This window comes from Amphiprion ocellaris, chromosome 1 (assembly GCF_022539595.1).
Source record: "Amphiprion ocellaris isolate individual 3 ecotype Okinawa chromosome 1, ASM2253959v1, whole genome shotgun sequence".
Classification (NCBI taxonomy): Eukaryota; Metazoa; Chordata; class Actinopteri; family Pomacentridae; genus Amphiprion; species Amphiprion ocellaris.
Window position 1 is genome coordinate 9,944,739 of NC_072766.1, and position 18,571 is coordinate 9,963,309.

The 18,571-nt window shown below is 38.4% G+C and overlaps 1 protein-coding gene and 1 long non-coding RNA gene across 2 annotated transcripts in view; both read left to right on the forward strand.

Moving 5' to 3' along the window:
* ext2 (exostosin glycosyltransferase 2) overlaps window positions 1-5,411 on the forward strand; it is a 49,567-nt gene extending 44,156 nt beyond the window's left edge. Inside the window, exon 15 of the mRNA XM_035952396.2 lies at window positions 4,882-5,411. Coding sequence (XP_035808289.2) covers window positions 4,882-5,035 — 154 coding nt within the window. The 3' untranslated portion in view covers window positions 5,036-5,411. The remainder of the gene's footprint in view (window positions 1-4,881) is intronic.
* A 9,456-nt stretch (window positions 5,412-14,867) lies between these two features.
* Window positions 14,868-17,565, forward strand: LOC129350942 (uncharacterized). The gene is made up of 3 exons (XR_008604539.1): window positions 14,868-15,025; window positions 15,633-15,791; window positions 16,724-17,565. It is a non-coding gene; the product is annotated as an uncharacterized LOC129350942 (long non-coding RNA).
* Window positions 17,566-18,571: the final 1,006 nt, after the last annotated feature.

The following is an 18,571-nucleotide window of genomic DNA, read 5'->3' on the forward strand; positions in this document are numbered from 1 at the left end:
AATTATATATTTTTTTGCAGATTCTCTTAGATCCAAGCACAAATTAAACATCTATGAAAATAAATGTCAGCAAATGAATGAAAAAATTCTACACATTTTGTTTGCTCAAATGTTTCTCCATGGCACATAACAGAATATCTGTATTCAAATGAATCCTTTAATTAAATCTGTTTAAAAGAGAAGTTTCCATGCTCAAACAGTGATCCATCCTTCAGACAGATGCACTGAGATTTAAAGTAAACACACACAGTGTGTAACTCCATAACTTTAAATGTCTTTGCAGAAACTTTTTTCTGATCTTTTCTTATTTTTGAATCGACAAAATTATAGGTAAACTGCGCACCGTTTGGTGAATCTTCTGGTGGAAGTGCAGATGTGGCATTTTTTAATGATAGAAGATTCATTGCTTCTGTGTCAGGCTGCACATTTTGCAGACACTGAGTAAATGAGCCACTTACGCAGCTTACGAGCAACCAGCAGAAAAAATGACAGACTCACAGCTAAAAGATACATGTGGTTATCTACTGCAACAAAGACACAAACATATTCATACTTTCATGCACACATGGCGGACACATGCACACACAAGCACGTGTGGAAGGGGAAAAAAAAGAAAGCAAGTGAGTGAAAGAGGAGTAGAAATGTGCTGCAGTTACTTGATTGGATTTGAAATTAAGTCCATGAGAATGAAACTTGTACGTCTGATAAAACCTGGCTCACACTCACTGCTGTCCCTGAAGGGGGCAGATAAAATGACTTTACAGCAGTTTATGTTTCATCTCATGCAGTCAAACAAATATCTAATTACTTTGAACTCTCCCTTCATATGTCAGCAGCAGGATTTATGGCAGTGAACCAGACTTAATGATCACTTAGCCAAATTTTCAACCTGCTTCAACTTCTGTCTGTGCTATTCTTGTAGTGAGCTAGTGCTGGGTAACAAATCGGAAAAGCTTCGTGTTTGCAATATTTTTCTGATGTTGATTCAAAAAATTCAGGATACTGTCAGCTAATTAATGAACATTTCACAAGATGAGACTGTGACAGTTTCATCAGGCAGCACTAAGGACACCTGCAGCACTCTAAAGTCCCATATGTACCTGACCATTATCAAATCTGCCTTCATCTGTAGTGTAGCTGCAGGATGTCTGCATTCACTGAACATAAAGCTGGAATATAGCATGCTTTGTGTTACCACTGGCGTGTTCATGCTTGGGCCACAAATATGATTTGGTCTACTTTTATTTCACAGAGAAAAGTGTCCCCGCTTTTACAAACTGTAATTACTTTATTATAAGAACCATGCACAGTCTCTCTCTCCCTTTGGTTTTTACAGGACAGGATGGTCAGACTGAGAGGGACTGTGGTCCTCACTACTAAAAAATGATTTATGTGTCAGTTTTCTGGCATTGTGAGTGAAAGCTTCCTGCTAACAGTAGGCCCACCTGCAGCGAATAATGCAGCTTCAAACACACACAGAGTGAGTGTAGTCACACATGCATGCACACAAAGAAAATCACTGGCGTCATATTTGAAACACAAGTTGCGCACGTCTTTATGAATATTTAGCCAAATTCCTTTAGAAACAAATCACCACTGATGACAGATATAACATTTAAAAGTCATTTACTGTGATGGTTAACAGCTAAATAAAATCATACACTACATCTGCTAGTTTTCAACAATCACGTGATGAAAGTTTCTTCACAATAAAACATTCATTTGATGAAACATATTATGTGTTTTATTACATTTTATTCCACAGACAAATAGACTCACTGGCAACAGAAGAAAAAAAAAAGCCTGGGGTGACATGTAACTCATTGTTTGTTTAGGCATTTTTATATTAATAAATAGTTGATCTGCAGTGGGGTTTTTTTTGCTAAGACAGGAATAAAAAGGGATTCATTATTGTACAATTTAATTTAATTCTCTGTTCAAGGAAGTTTAATTAAAAATCATACAAAGTAAGATATTCCACTGAGGAAGAGAAAATGTCAGCAGACAGTCGACAGCTTCTTGTTAAACACCCCTCGTTGCCGGATACGTCTAAACTATGAGTCTATTGACTCTCAGCCGTGACTGATTTTTTAGGAAGCCCTGTGTAATTAGTTTTATTTGATGAATGTTCCGCCTTCTCAGTGAAAAACATAAAGGCATTGTCCTAATAGCACAACGAGTGAGACTGTTGTCATTGTCAGTGACCTTGAAATGGCCTTTGAGCATGTGCTGTTTTCAGACGCCTTGTGCAACATAAGCAGCCTCACAAAGATATTTGTGAATTGTGGAGGTTAAAAAAAAACACAAGGACACTGGGGAGACATGGAGCCCACATCCTCGCTGCACTGACAGCATTAAACTTTAGCCTCTCCATTTTGGCTTTAGCCTGTGGCAAAGTGACTTGATTGAGGCCTTTGATGGGCAATAATACACCGTGGAGAGACGGCTTTGTTCGGGAATGGAAATGAACATAAAACGGAAAGCGGAACAGGAAGGAGAGAGGCCCACAAGCTGATCTTATTTAATTTCACATAAAAGAGACATTCCATCTTCACAAGGCCCGTTTAGGCACCTCACTGTATGAAAACATGAACTTTCTGAAGATAGTGGGGATCATAGCTCTGTGGACATGCACAGCAGATATTAGTCGTTGTTTAGTAGTTTCTTTCCGAAGCCAAAGCAGCTTAGTCTGAGCCATTCTGAACACACTGCATGTGGCATTATACTTCTAAAAACATTTACTTGAAATAGCATTTCAGTGGCACCAGCCAAATCAGCACTGAGGAGTATTTTGAGCTGCTACCTGGCATAATAATGAGCCGTCCTGCCCACGGAGCAACATCTGTAATTAGTCTCGACCATGTTCTGCAGCGTATCTGCCTGAATGAAAGTCTGCTCTGATGTCATATCCTATTACAACTTTGCCTGTGTAGGACAACAGTACTGCACCAGTGTTGAACTGTTTGATTACTGCTTCACTCAGTCATGTTTTAAAATGTGTTTCAATAACTTCTTATCCTCATTTGCTTTTTCTCCTGTTTATTCCTCTTATGTGGTAAAACTTTCAGCTTTTTTTCCCCTACTATCCTTTGGCTGCAGTCAGTGTGAGCATCGTGTCATGTAGATTGTCAGTTTGTTTTACTTTATGAAAGCCCCGAAAGATTCAACTGAGCCAGTGTCACTGATTTTGGGATTATGAGTGAGGTCATGTGAGAGACATATCAAATGACCTGTTTTGCAGAACAATCAAGACATTAATATTCTTCAAATCCATTTTTACAGTGAATTTGAGCAAAAGAAACATCCCCCTTATTGTGGCCGCTACATCCATCCATCCATCCATCCATCCATCCATCCATCCATTATCTATACACCATTTAATCCTCATTAGGGTCACAGAGGGTGCAGGAGTCTATCCCAGCTGACTTAGGGTGAAGGCAGAGGACACCCTGGACAGGTTACCAGTCTATCACAGGACTACATATAAAGACACACAAACATGTGGTCAGTTCATCAATAATGTAAATGCCTAATATAGGTAATTTGACAAAACATTATCTTAATGCAAATACAGATTCCTGCTTTAATGTATAGATCACATTTTCAGAGCGAATCCAACATTTAACAGGAAGTCTTTTGACTTTGAGTAGAATACATTTTACTGCCAATACTGCTACTTAATTTATCAAAGACACATCGTTGGTGTATTAGCAGACTTCCCAGCATGCATTGTTCTTTTGAGTATTAAAACTCTCCAGTGACCCTTTTATTGGTTTAAAAAAATCATACATGATGAAAGTTCCTTGTTTGTCCTCTGATAACAATTAAAACTACGTTGATGATTCCCTAAATCTATTCACTGTGAAATTAATCGGAGCAGCAAAGGCCACATTGTCTTTGTGAAACTTGTGCAAAAATGTCTTCGGTAGGAGCTACTTTACACTCCCTGTTTTAGCCTTTATACATCAACTATACTGCAGTTGTGGTGACATACGGTAGCTGATGTCAGCCAGCTGTTATGTGTGAAGCTCTGCTTTACTTATGAGAAACTAAAGCTTTGTTGGAACGTGACTACATTTCTGCATTTCATATTTGCTGTATATCATTCAGTTAAGCTCTGAATTGAGCTTCTGTATGAGTGATTGCTGTGGATTTTGGCACAAAGGCCAGCGATAACATGTTGTGTATGTTGATGAATGTGAGAGAAGTAGAACCAGAATTCTGCACAGATGTATGAATCCTGCTCTCTGAATCATAGAATATGTGTGAACCACGGATCATAATGGCTGCTCTGATTTACAAACAGACACATGAATGTGGATTTTATTGTACGATTTGTGGGAAAATGTCAAAGTAGCCTTGAAAGAAAAATACAAAATAGAGGTTATATTCAGGGTTTTGTTCTGAAGTGAAATGTTTTCTGCGTTGTGTGTCTGTAATTAAAACTGCAAACTGGTGTAATTTATATTCACATGCATCTATTTAATAATATTTCAAAAGCAGTGAAGAAGCAGAAGTACGGAACTCTGTCGAAATTGAATATCAGTTGTCTTACATGACCTTCATTGTCTGACATTATTTTTCATAAACACTCAGAAAACTAAAAACCAGCTCAATTTCCACCAATTTGTGTTATTGAAATCACACTGACATCAAACATGCAGTCTGAGATTAAACAAGTCTTGTGTTTGCATTTTCTTGGACATTTATCAATCCAAAGATCAATGAGAGCATCATGTGTCTCCTTCACAATATCATCTTTCTATCCAGGCAACACAACTCACTGACTATACTGTTGCTTTGTTCACATGCAAGTAAAGTTGTGCGATTTCTGTTGACTTTTTTTGAATGTATAAATTCTCCTTCTCTGTGTCCTTGCAGGGCAACACACCTGCAGGTTCCCACATTGACGGCCAGTCCGAGGGTTCTTCTGGGTGAAGATGAGCTGATGGTCGGCCTGCAGCAAGAGTTTATGTGCTGCTTTAAATTGGTTTCACATGAGCGAGGGACTGAACTGCGTCAGCAGATTTTCTGATCAAATTAAAGGAAGAAAGGAGGAAAAGCAAAAAAATGGCTGCATTTAAATTGAATTTAATAATAATATAAAAAGGCTCGAGGAGGCAAACAGAGAAAGAGCGTCTCCTCTGGTGTATAATCTTGATGTTCAGACCTCCATGTTGGTCGGTGCCAGCGAAGCATCTGCTGGACTCCCCGTGGTGGAGTTTTAAATATCTGGCACCTTATGTCAGGTTCAGAGGTAACAGGTAAACCCACAGAGGACTCCACTGTTTCTGCTTCATAAGCTCAGAATGTATTTTCCAAGCATCTTTGCATGGTTCAGTAAAATATACATCTGATATAGACAGTGGAGTGATCATTTGTATCTCAATAAACTGCTTTTTCTTTTTTCAGTTTTCGTACGTCCTGTGCAGTCTCTTTTTCTCAGCCTCCTGTGTTTTGGCATGCGTCTGTGTGCACAGTATCACTGCATATATGTGTGCTGAATGTGCATGTCAGTGCAGCACAGTATGGATTTACTTCAGGGCTATTATTTTCCATCTGCCTTCTTTAAAACACCTTGACTTCTGTGCTCTGCAAATCTTGTAGGAGGCCTGGAGATTGTGCCCAGCCCATCCGGCCCCACAACATACACAAAATCCACAGATAAAAGTTTATTAGGATCTGGAAAAATGTGTCCCATATGCGACTACCTCCAGAATCTGGTGTTGATCTTGGGATTCCTCCTTTACTGATATGATCGGCTGAGAGAATTATCCTGCTTCATCAAATTCAGAGCACACCCAGCTGGCACATGAAGCACGCAATGCGGGAAGATGTGTGCATCTGTGGATTTCCTGGTCGAAGGGTTAAAGTTAGAGTTAACAGATTGCTGATTATTGCAATCAGGTCACCTCTGGAAGATATTACCGATCTAACCGAGTAGTTTTATTTGAAAATCAGGGTGTGACAGTGTGTCTTACTGGCCCGAATGGTTCACTGTCCACTGCAAAGTTCCCACACTGACTTTTGCATATGAGAAGACGGTTCATTACTGACCTCCGTGCGTTTAAGCATAAAGGTTGAGAAAAACATGCAGGCCTGCGGTGAAGTGTTGAGCTGCTTACAAGCTGCTAATTGTTCAGGTTTAGCAGTGACCTTATTATGCTGTTTGATTTACAAGTGTTTCACGCTGAGACTTAAGCTCTAAATGTGTGCAATCTTGTCGAATTTGAGAGGGTGGGTGGACGTTAAAAGCCATTTGAGAGAATTATTGTAATAGAATGAGGATTTTATTTGTTTTCTAGTGAGCAGCGATGAATTTGGATTTGACAAAATCACATTACATTCAGTGGATACTTTTGTCTAAATTCAATTGTAATAGTAGACTGACATATGTAGGGGAGGCGCCACCACTTGAGCTACCTTCACAGTAACAACAAGTCTCATGCTGCATTGCGACCAGCTGTTTGTGTCTCCGAATACGTAAAAAGTTATTATGAATGTATGAGATAGAAAAGAGCTGCTGTCATTAACCAAATTCTTGACTATTTAACAGTCGACCACTGGTATTTAAATGGCTGGTTCTGGACATATTTGGCAACCTCTCCTGCCTAGCATGTTGCCCCTTCCTATAATTTAATTCCCAAGAGCAACTGTACTGGCTTTGCTGGGCAGAAAGCTCTTATGGAGGTCTTCATTTGGCTTTTACAATCTCTGGAAACCACGGCCACAAATATGTCCGCAGGGCTCCTTGGAGGATAATGACACCCGGACGTGATGGTTGCACATTTGACAGCAACAAATGTGATGGAAGGGTTTCAAAATGTGCTACTGTACCCATTTTTGAGGCCTGGGTGACTTATTCGCTGCAGGATGCTGTTAAAAACAATAAATGGCATTTAAAATGGTTGCCAACTAAGTCATTCATTTACTGTAAGTCATTTCAGAAATAACTGAGGTATACCAGTACTGAAAATTAGATTTTTTCAGTTAGTGTTTAGTTTAGTAAGAAAATCCTGGCATTGTCTGGATACATAAGATGCTCTTAATGCTGTCATTATTCCCCAGCATCAATTAATCTGCAAAATTCATCTTAAAAGTCAACTAATGAGAGTTCAAATATATTGCGTGTTGGAACCAGGCAGTGGATACATGTGATACTAATGTGTACCAGTATGAAGAGACTTCAGAAACGCCGCACTGGCACCTTACCCAGTCCAAACCACTTCTGAGAGATAATGTTGTGCAAATAGGTTGCAGACCCCAATCTACAGGGCACTGTATTCTGAATAAATTACACAAATGTGCAGTAATTTGTTGTCTCCCTCCCTACCACCCTGTCTTTGTCCAAATGCTGAAGTGTTGGTTGATGCTGTCAGCTTTTTGCTTCCATTGCCTCTTTTTTCACTTCTTGTTTCTCACACTGAGCGTAGTCTGTCCCTTTTATTCTTCCAAATTTATACTCAATATTTAAAAAAAAAAAAAAAAAAAAAAACAGTTTAGGGCTTTCTAGACAGACAAGAAAGCTGGTTGTCGTCAAATCTGTCAGTTGCGTTAAACTCTGAGTCACTTCCAGTATATTGTGTTAAAGTCTGGAAAACCACCGAAGGGAAGCTGCTGCCAAAAATAGACTTAACTTCTCATCATTCTTTAAAGATGAGGTTGATTTTCACTGACAGCCAATGACGCCAACTGTCTTCAGTTTGGTCACAGTACACAGATATTTTTAAGGTCATTAACTGGAGCTCTGCTGCCTCAAACTAACCTCAACCTTGTTACTAAAGTTTCAGCCACCATGAAACTCAAAAGTGAAAGCTGATATAAAACCATAATGTATCTGGATGGGTTTTATGAGGTTTTGCAACTGATTTGTTTCAATAGCAAATAGCTTATTATATCAGAAACCCTTATTGGTTTATAAAAGGCTAGTCATATGAAACATGGTGTGTTGGGAATAGGATTAACCGCTGATTTTCACATTTCATATGATATTTAACATTTAAAATTTAAGGTTGTAGTGCTACTGAAGGGTTTCTTTTGCTCTGGGGAGTAAAAATGAACAATTACACAATTTGTAGCAACTGCAACCTATGGAATATGTGTGAATGTAATATTAGAAAACAGTTATTTTATCAGTCTCATGAATCTACATTTTTAGTTCCTTGTATTTTTTTCCTTTATTTTGCCAGTTTCTTCACCAGTCACTGTTTACTTCAGCAGTACGCTATCCCATGATGAGCAGGTACTCAACCAGTCTGAGCTGATTCACTGCTACTAACCACACCTAATTTCTTCAGTTTTGGCCACATACTGCTAATTAAAGCTAACAAATAGATTTCAGCGGAAAATATAATTTTCGTCAATGAGATTTTCATTAATTAGGAGGTTGATTTTGCAAGTACCTTCATATTTAATTTTCCCCTATAATAAGAGCTTCTGGTCATTAAAGAATTCTTCAAATTTTCATGGTTCTTTAAGCAACCCAAACAGTCAGATGTGTGCCAGGCATGATGACATTTCCAGTGTCATCCAACTATTTAACCACAAGTGGAGTTCTAGTCCTGGTCCTAATGTAAAAGTCTTAATTCTATTCCATCCATTCTAACCTCTACACTGGATTGGATAGTTCCTAGTAGCAATTAGGTTGTCTGCAAAATGTATTTTGCAAACCACATTAGTTGTTGAGCTGAATGTCAGGACATGGGACCTAAAAAACTACACTTCCCAGAATGCACTGGTAGCAGCAAGGAGGGACCTGACACCTGGTGCTTGACACCTGATCAGTGAGCACTGATTTAGAGCACCTGGGAAGTACTCAGGGGAGCTCAGCCAGTCTGGCAAACAATCTTCAGAAGAGAGACACGAGGAAAGAACAAAGAAGAGCCAAGTCCACTCATGGATTCAGTCCAAAGATGCCAATGGTTGGTGAAATGTTTATTTGCTTTTTTTTTTTTTTGGTTATTTGAAATGTTTCTTTATATGGCCAAGTGTATGTTAACTGCACTGTTTGATTGGTTGATTTAAATGGTTAAGAGACTAATATGTCAAATTTTTGGTTCTGTGTTTGATGTTATGAATGTTGTTTCTCTGTCTTTAAAGGTTTACAACCTATTGAAATACTCTGACCAACCAACTAGAAGGAAAATAAAGTTTTGAGTTGGAAATTTAAATTGAGTTGTCCTTGCGTCCTTTGGAGGGAAAGAGAGGTGGACTTGACATTAGTCATACATGTTATCTGCACAAACAGAGATCGTGGGACCTGGCAACTTATCTTTTAAGTAACTGGGGTTCAATATCAATAAAATGTTCAACACAAAGCAAAATTTTGGTTAGTGCTGTTTGCTGTACAGAAAAAGATTAAATACAGAATTTCTTCTAGTAATAAGCTTCTTAATAAAAACAGAAAGACTGATGTATTCTAGTAGCCTTCACGTTTTGGAGATTTACAGTGTGCAGTAGCATATAAAAAGTGTTTTTATGTTCCTACAGTCCTCATATTGTTGTCCTGTATATGACTGTCACAGGTAAGCACTCATGAAGAACATTAGGCGTAAATAAAAAGAAGCTTTCTCTCTTGGTTACTGGTCAGGTGCCATGCTGTTATGTATTGGTATGTATTAATTTTGTACAGCTGTGTTTTGAGCTTTCTGGCATAGAAGATTCTCTGAATGCTTAAATTGCAAAATGCAGTGAAAATTCATAGATTTAGTTTATTGCTGTGACACTTGCTTGTGACTTTTCACTTTGTTGGAAAGTTTTCCAAAGTGGTGTATCAATTTTTGATGTGTTTTCTGAGACAGTGACAGAGGTGTGCTGCCATGTACTTCACTTGACTGGATGTGCATGTTCAGCTCTTCAACTGATCCACACTGGCTCATGTGTAAGCAGCAAAAAGGAGAAAGATAAATAGGTAGTGGTGAAAAACTCCTCAAACAGGAGTCCAGCAAAGGAAAACAGCCCAGACTCTCCCTCCACCGGAGCAAAGCCACATTCTCTGCAACGATGTCGCTGGGATAAAAGTTGACTGTGATCTTCCAGCTCAACCTCTGACCCAGACAGTGTTTTGATTAGAGAAGGCAGCATCCTGTGCATCCTCAGCTTTTAATCTCAGAGACTCAGTCAGAGCTGAACGGGGTGTGTTGTTGGAGGGCCGCAGCAGACCCTCCTGTGTTTATTTTAGTGGGCAGATAGAAGTCTCGCAGCAAGGTGCTTGCTGTCATCGCTGTGACCTACGAACTCGGGCCGCCGGACATCTCCAGGACTCCAGGGACCAGGACCACAGCAGCATGTGGGACGCTCAGTGAAGAGGTCAAAGGGCAGAGCTGCTGCTGAACATGTGCACAGATGGCAAGAAGTAGTCTCACTGAATCTTCTTGGCTTAATAAAACCCAGGTTATGGTTCTTGTATATGTGAGCTCCTTTATGATTGTGTTCTGCTCGCATGAACTGGATACAAGTCAAAGTCAAGTAGATCTGATCTTCATATGGTTAACATACGCATGCAATTGTACATAAGATTATAGGTTTCATTGTTAAGTCAATTCATTTATTATTTGTAAAACACAATCAAAAAATCTTTGTGGGGAAACAAGATGGCAGCAGTTTCAAAGAGTGTTCTGCATGTCTGTGTAGATTCATCCAGGTCATGGAAATCCCATGAGCTACACTAAAAAGCAACTGGACTTGTCTTTGAGGTTTTTGAAGACATTTAACCTCCCATCTAAGAGGCTTATTTGATATTCTTTCAATTCAAGAACCTAAAAGAAAAGTCCAGTTGCTCCTATGAGTTTTCTGTATAAACCTTCGTACAGTCCCATAGAGTGGTGCCATACAACAACTCTGTGGTGCTTCTGAATGAGGTTGAATTTTTTTATGACGTTTCAGCTTGGTTTAACATTCATGAAGTCACATTAAAATATTTTATGTGGCATCTACATGTGCTTCAAGAGCCCTTGGTGGCAGTTTACTGACAACAAGGGAATGCAGATGTGAACGCTCCCCATCTGGCAGAATGAACTCTGAAACTCTTTAAAAAGAAATAAAAAAAAAAACAAATGAGACTCTGATTTGTCTTTTTTTCATTCATAACTGGAAGCTGCTGTTTAGATTTAGATTAGATTTCACATTTACCTCAAGACTTTCTGCATGTACGTGGCCATTTTATTTTTAGCATGGCAATAGTTGCAGTCTCACTGTTGATTGGCTGCACAAGTGAGACACCACTACATTTTAAGATTTAAAGCCAGTAAATGCCATCAGAAATCCTGCTTGAGAGGCACCATGAGGAGCAGAACTTCCCCCCCCCCCCGCCAAAGGTACAGTCTATGCTTTATAGCAGTGAACGTTTGAGGCTTATATCTGAAAATAGTTATGGAGATTATGCTGCGTCATAAAAATGTCAGTTCAGAAACTGGTTATTGCTGCCTCAGGAAATCCTCATTTTAGCTACAGTGTGTATTATCTTCTCCATCTATCACGTCCAAGATGAAGCAAGCATTTGATGAGAGACGCTGGACTGCAGCAATAAATGCTTTACCGCAGATTTATGGTTTTCGTGTGTCCTACCTTTGTGTCTGATACCTGACTCACAAAATATTAAGAGACGCAAAAAGGGACGACAATCACACATTTTTTTTCTATTTGAACAATAATAATCTATGAACAATAATACTTTCTTTGTGTTTGTAAAAGCTTTGAATGAATGCATAAACTCTGCATCTGTGGACAGTTTTTAGGTTGTTTATTTATGCAAATATTTCTACTTTGTCCAATAAAATTCCAACTTCCAGCGCTGTCACGGATGGCTGCTTGCCAGAGTTGCTCTTTGTCATTGTGCCTCTTTTAACTACTTTTTACTATTTATTATTTTCCACTTTTCTTTAGTTAAATTGTTTTCTTGTGCTTGTGTCATCTTATTTTATTTTTCTTATTTATTTTAATTCTTATTTTTTCTAGACACTTCACACACTTAAGACATTTTACACACTTAAGATACTTCACACAAACATTTTTAGAAACTTGCATTTTGTACTTTGTATTCTTTGTTATTTCTGTTTTATCTATTTTATATCTTATCTTAAAATGGCAAGATGACATCTTGGATCTGCTCTGTCACAAGAATAAACAACAAATACATATTTAACAATTTAACTGTTCAGTAGCCAAATTACTTAGGATCAAGGCATACATCAAAACATATCAAATGTAAACTTTAGAAGTCACTATTAATTAAACACTTTTGTTCCTATTTACTGATTTGACATCAATTTTGAATCAGCTGAGCTCGTCTATAACGGGAGTGTCTGACGATGATGGGTTATTGTGTATTGTTGAGCTACTGAGACATCAAGCAGTGAAAGAGCACTGATGACCATTGGTGACCTTTTTCTGCAAAGGTCAGCACCCAGAGAAAACAGAGAGCTCACTCACTGGTCTAATATCCCGGAATGTCCTGGAAAAAAAACATCCTTTCAAACAAGGTCTTAATCAGAGTCATGTTCTTTATTTAATTTGAGATTCTCGCAGACGCAGATGTGTCCTTTCTTTAGCTGGTCGTTTATTCAGTTAAGGAAGTTTGAGGACTCATACAAGAATGAATGGTTACTATTTTGGCTATATGCAAAGTTTTTCATAAAGCTTTTCCTTGTGTCCATTCAGTCATTTTAAGATTTTCTAATGGTTTACAGCACAGATGTGAAACCACTACACATAGACAAAAACAAACGGTCCTTACATTCAGAGGTCGTAACCTGCACATGTCCACAAATCTGTTTTTCTGTGTTCATATTTGTGTTGCAAATATTGCCTTGTATGCGAAACTAACTGAAATAAAGAATAAAAAGGCAGGGATTAGTGTATTCTCTTTAAATGTTGCACTCAATATTTATTTTATGTTTATTCTTTCACCGTGTATCATCCCATGTGCATGCATTAGTGAGACATGATATCAAAAATAATGCAAACTCATCTACTAACTGCAGAACTAAATCGACACCTCAGCATCAACAAAACCGAGCATTATGAGCTCACAAATGGCTGATTTCATTAGGTTGCTCAGATAACACTGCAATTGTATCTTACACATGCATCGTCGCTTCTTAATGTTCAAATCTTAACAATTTTGTTTAAGTAGCAGGTGTTTATTAGTGGTGATTGTGCTGAGGCTATCAAACATGAGCAACAACAACCTGTAACTTATTAAAAAATGTACTGAACAATTTTATATACCCCTTGTATGCCTTAGAAATTGAATAATAGAATTATTTTTTAAAACTCTGGTGGTGTTTTATCTTCTGCAGCATCAGTTAAGTGACTGTTCATCCGCTATTGATTAAATGTGCCACTTCTTTGACCGTGCCTCAGTTCATCTAAGGACACGCTTTAAAGCAAGGATCCATTATTAAAAACATGCTTTTTCTGCATTAGTCAAGACAAAATGCCATTGTGTTCTTATTTATTTGCAGTATTGCATTAACTTTTCCTGATCTTTGTAGTGCCGCATCTTCTTGGAAAACATTGCTTTGCTTGAATTGTAATTGATTAATTACATTTTCAGTGTAGATCTCAACAAAAGAAACCAAACAACAGTGTTTTTGTAAAAATTGTTTCTGTTTTTCTTCAGCAATTTTGAAAATCTTTCAGGCTCGGTATTTTAAATCAAAGGCCAGATTAAGGAAATTAACTCTAAATGATGCTTTGATACAAAATTGAAATTCATCAATGTGATACGAATTACATTACCATTGTCATTTAATGCATCATTTTGCCAGTGGTGTGATAATATATGCATTACTACCACTATAAGGTACTTCCAAAAGTGCTAGAACTGCCACAGGTCATGATTTTTGCAAGCATGATTCATTTGGTTTCTGTGGTCCAGCCACGTCCTTGGAGATATTTCAGGTTCTGCCATGCTGGCAACAAAGCCCCGTTCATCCTGCTTCAGGGTGACCAAGTGATTCCAATTAAAGCTGCATGTGTTGTTTACTGAGGCTGGGGTCGTGCAAGTCAAACACAAAGGAGTCTGATCTCACAAGTAGAGAGCAGAACCTTGGATCGCTCTGACTTGAGTCTGTTGAGATAAACACTGAGATCCATTGTCTTACTTTTTACCAGGTGGCTGATCCACTCTGTCTGCACTACGAGACCTTTCAAATTTTACAGTATGTTTGTGCTGTATATATGTTTTCTAATTGATTTCCCAAACTAAATATAAACCGCATACACACAACTACAGCTTATAATATCAGCAGTGCAGTGCATATATACAGTCTTGCTTGCCTGACATCAGCCTTTGCTCTGGAAGAGAGAAAACAAGCCCGAACAGAGCAACTAAACTCAAACACTGTCAGCAAATCAATCAGATCAAATTGAAGGCGACTAGGGAAAAACCAAGACAAATTAATTTGTTTTAGTATGAAATGACATCCGCTGACTGAAAGAGAGAGGTGACCAGTGTGAGAGGGCAGAGGAAGGAAAGGATAAATGAGGAAGTCGAAGTGCCCGAGGACATAAACATGCACAGCACCACTGTTCCCTCTAAGCTGCGCGCGTGCGCAATTGCGCACTGCTGACACGGTCTCCGCGCACAGAAAATCTGCGCTGCGCACAAAAAAAAAAATCCAACCTAAATTGTAAATAAAACAAACACGTAACAATTCATTCTGTGCTATTTTTCAGTGTGAGTCAGTGAGTGACCGGTGACTGGCTGCTGCAGCCAATGATGCGATTCACATATGTATTTACCATAGACTGTATATAATGGTATTTACGCAGCTAATCAACGTCAGGCGTCCTTATGTACAGCCACCGTTGTTGTCATAGATATGAATGAGTAGATAGGACACGCCCCTTTGAGCTGCGTGCTACTGCGAGGCTAAGCTAGTGGGAGCAAAGTTTCAGTGCATTCCGTTGATGTAGACGGCGTGAAAACGGAAACAACAAGAATGCCGGCTCACTGTGCTGCATACAATTACACACTGCGTCGTACGATTGAGACAAGGAAACTTGGAATGACTTTTCATAGGTAAGAATAGTTTTTGGCTCTTTTTTCATTATGAAATCTTGTTGAGAGCTTCCAGTCTATGAGAGCTAACTAGTTAGCCACTAGCAAAACGCTAAGGCGAGCTAGCAGCTTGACAACCAAATACCAGACGATTAAAAGTAGCTGTAGTATAGTTGTACAAGCAGTAGTAGTAATACTAAAAGTACAAGCAGCAGTAGTAGTATAAACAGCTGTTAGAGTCGTAGAAGTAGTATCAGCATTTGTAATAGTATTACAAGTTGTAGTAGCAGTGCCAGTATCAGCAGCAGTAGTGAGTAGTCACATTGCTATTACTACCACCAATACTACCAATAGTAGTTATAAAGCCTAACTCATGTATATCCAGATTACCATCTATGTTCTTCCTCCAAACCCATTTTATGATTGGGATTACAGGCAGTTCTTTAGGACTGCTCTCAAATAATTGAAATGTTACTAAACAAGGTTATACTTATCAAATTAAATAGCTCTTGTCTCCAGTATATTGGCAAATTTGGTTCTTTGTACTTAATTTATTAGCATGATTTCTTTTTAATATGTTGTGTACAGACTTAATTACTTCTCTGTCTACTTTTCTTACTCCATGTAGGTTTCCCAGAGACTATGGGTTGAGGAGGAGGTGGAAGTTTGTCGGCTTAGACCTGGTGTCATTCCATCAGTGTTAAAGTTCCCGGCTCATCTTGGAAGAGTACGTGCCAGAAAGACCACGACCAAGCAGCCTTGAGATCTTAGGCAGCGTCTCCCTGAGGTGGGTGTCGACAGTGTTCACAGTCAGGTCTGTGGTAATCCCGTCAAAAAACAAAACAGAAAAAAATCTAGATTATAAATCAACATGTAACCAAAGCACTCTGTGTATAATGCCATAGTATAGGATGTAGTTCAGAAAATGCCAAAGTATAGTATGCTTTACTCAAGAATAACATAGTATGGCCTGTAGTTCATAGTACAGCATGTTGGCAAGAAAAAAAAAACATAGATTATTATGTGGTTCAAAAAGCGCAAAATGATAGGATGTTGCCTAAAATTGTCATGTATGATATGTGGTTCAAAAAACGTCATAGTGCAGTATATTGTCATAATAGTATGTAATTCAAGAAAACATCAGAATATAATTTGTCATCTAAAAAATGCCATAGAATAGTAATTTCATTGCACAAGTAAAAGTATAGTAACTTTTAAAACTGTTCGAATTCTTATATGTTGCTAAAAAAAACAAAAAAACTAAAACAAAAAAAGTCACAGTAATATGTCAATTAAAAAAGCCTATAGTATAGCGTGTCGCCCAACAAACATCATAGTATAGCATGTCGCTCTAAAAACGTCACAGTATAGCCTTTAGTCCACAGCTGTCAGTAGGTGAGGAGCAACACAAAAAGCGTCCAAACGCTGGTTTCCAGAGGGTTAGATGAGAATTTATTTGAAAGAGTAAGTTTACAACAACACAACATGTGAGGGGGTTAAAAACAAATGGGTGTTAGTAAAATAAAAATAAATAAACAGAACTAAAAGTGAACTTCATGTTGACATTGATGGGCATTCCAACCAGGAACAAAGTAAAAGATAATCAATACGAAAAAAACTCTTCCTGTTCACCTCTTAAAACCCAAAAACACACCGCAGTAGCACCCTAAACTAAAACTACCAATGGGTTCCCTGTTTTCCTTTGTGAACAATTCAAAGGTCCCTCTCTATCTCCCCACACATCCACCAACCACTGGAACACATCTCCAAAGTTCTGCCAGGCCAGCTCAGCTTCCCCTCAGAAGAAGTGCTGCCAGATGAAGGAACCTTTTGAGAGGCAGCTGGCATCGTGATTGGACTGTACTTTGGTCTGTTCCAATCCAGCTTCAGCTCCAGAGACGGCAGGCGGGACGAGTCAACGGAGGCCGGGTGGACGAAGGCATGCAGCTGAGTACAATACAGAAAACAACAGAGGAGGAGTGCAGGGCCAGAACAGAGTAGCATCTTATGTCTCTTAGAAAACATCATAGTATAGAAAAAACGCCATCATATACATCTTATATTGTACAAATAACGAGTCAAAGGAAAGAGACATACATTGTAGAATTGTAGTAATTGTGGGCTGACTGGCCTTGGCAATGGTTGTCGGAATGTGAATAACACTGACCACACCTCACAGAGGTTATAAGCTGAGGCAACATCAACCACCACCAGAACTGAAGAAGCCTCTTGGATGAGTGGTGAAACGTCTTCAAGGAACCTTCTTAAAGTCCAGTTGGATTGATTTAAACAACTTTGGATGACTGATTTACTGATTATCAGTATTTTATTTTTTACTGATTTACGGTAATAAATACATTTAAAAATGGTGCTACTTTGGCTCTGAACCTTTATCTACCTGTGGTCGCTCTGTCTTCTGGAGTGATTTGATTGGTTATACGTCACGAATAAAACTCCTTTAACTTAACATCTGTAAACAAAACAAAAACATATCAACAAAGTTTTCTGTTAGAGTTTGTGTTCTTCTAAGTTTAACTCCAAGATTTTAAATACTTTCATTTACTGCAACTGAATATCTACTCCAAATGTCTCATTAATAATCATGATCAGCCTTAAAAACCCACAAAACACCCCTCTATACTCGACCACAATTAGTACAGTCCGGTTCCCCCTTCTATAAATCTGCTTGGAATCGTCCACTTCCTGTTTGTCAAAGTGGCCTTCTACCTGGACAGGTTTTGTTGGAGCTCATGCAACAAACATTTTGGGTAACTGCACTTTAATATGGATGGATGACACTGAATTAGAGTCTGTTTTCATGAGACTGAGTTAAGATGTGTAGCTCTGTCATTAAGTAGGAAATTATTTCTCAGAATTCACAGAGAAACTCTGAAATGTTTGCTAGGTTAGCGTCCCACATGTTCTTTGGCTCAGCTAAAGCTAACTCTCTCCAACTTCTGGATCTCTTGAGTTGCTTGTCGTTAAAATATCTTGCTATAGGTACTGAAGCTCAGAAAGTCTGAGATGTTTGTTCAGAGTAAGCTCATTCTCAAGTCTTATCTGAACTCTTTTGTTTGAACTTTCCCTAAACTTAAGAGTTAATGACAGAGCAGCACATCCAGACTCAGTCTCATTTATGTAGAGATTAAACTTCAGTGTCATTCATTGATGTTAAAGTGCAGTTTTTCAAATGTTTGTTGCACATGCTCCCGACCAAACCAGTCCAGGTGGAAGACCATGTGAAGAGAAAGCTCCAGAGGATGAATATCACACATTTACGTTGGAAATAAATGTCCTTTAATTAGACATTGTCATGCAAAAGTTGGATTTCCCTTTAATGATGTTCAAATCTTTGTTGAGTGCTTTGTTGATGTTGGTTTCTAAATGTTTTCTGACACTCGGCCCCAAAGATTAAAACCTTTTGCGGCTCACAAGCTGCAACAATTCACACATTATCAACTATCTTTCTGACTAAACTAAGATAAAAAGTGAAGAACTGCCTGATTAATGCATCATGAATGTAAATCTTTTTGGTTTTTATGACAGTAAACTGAATATATTTGGGTT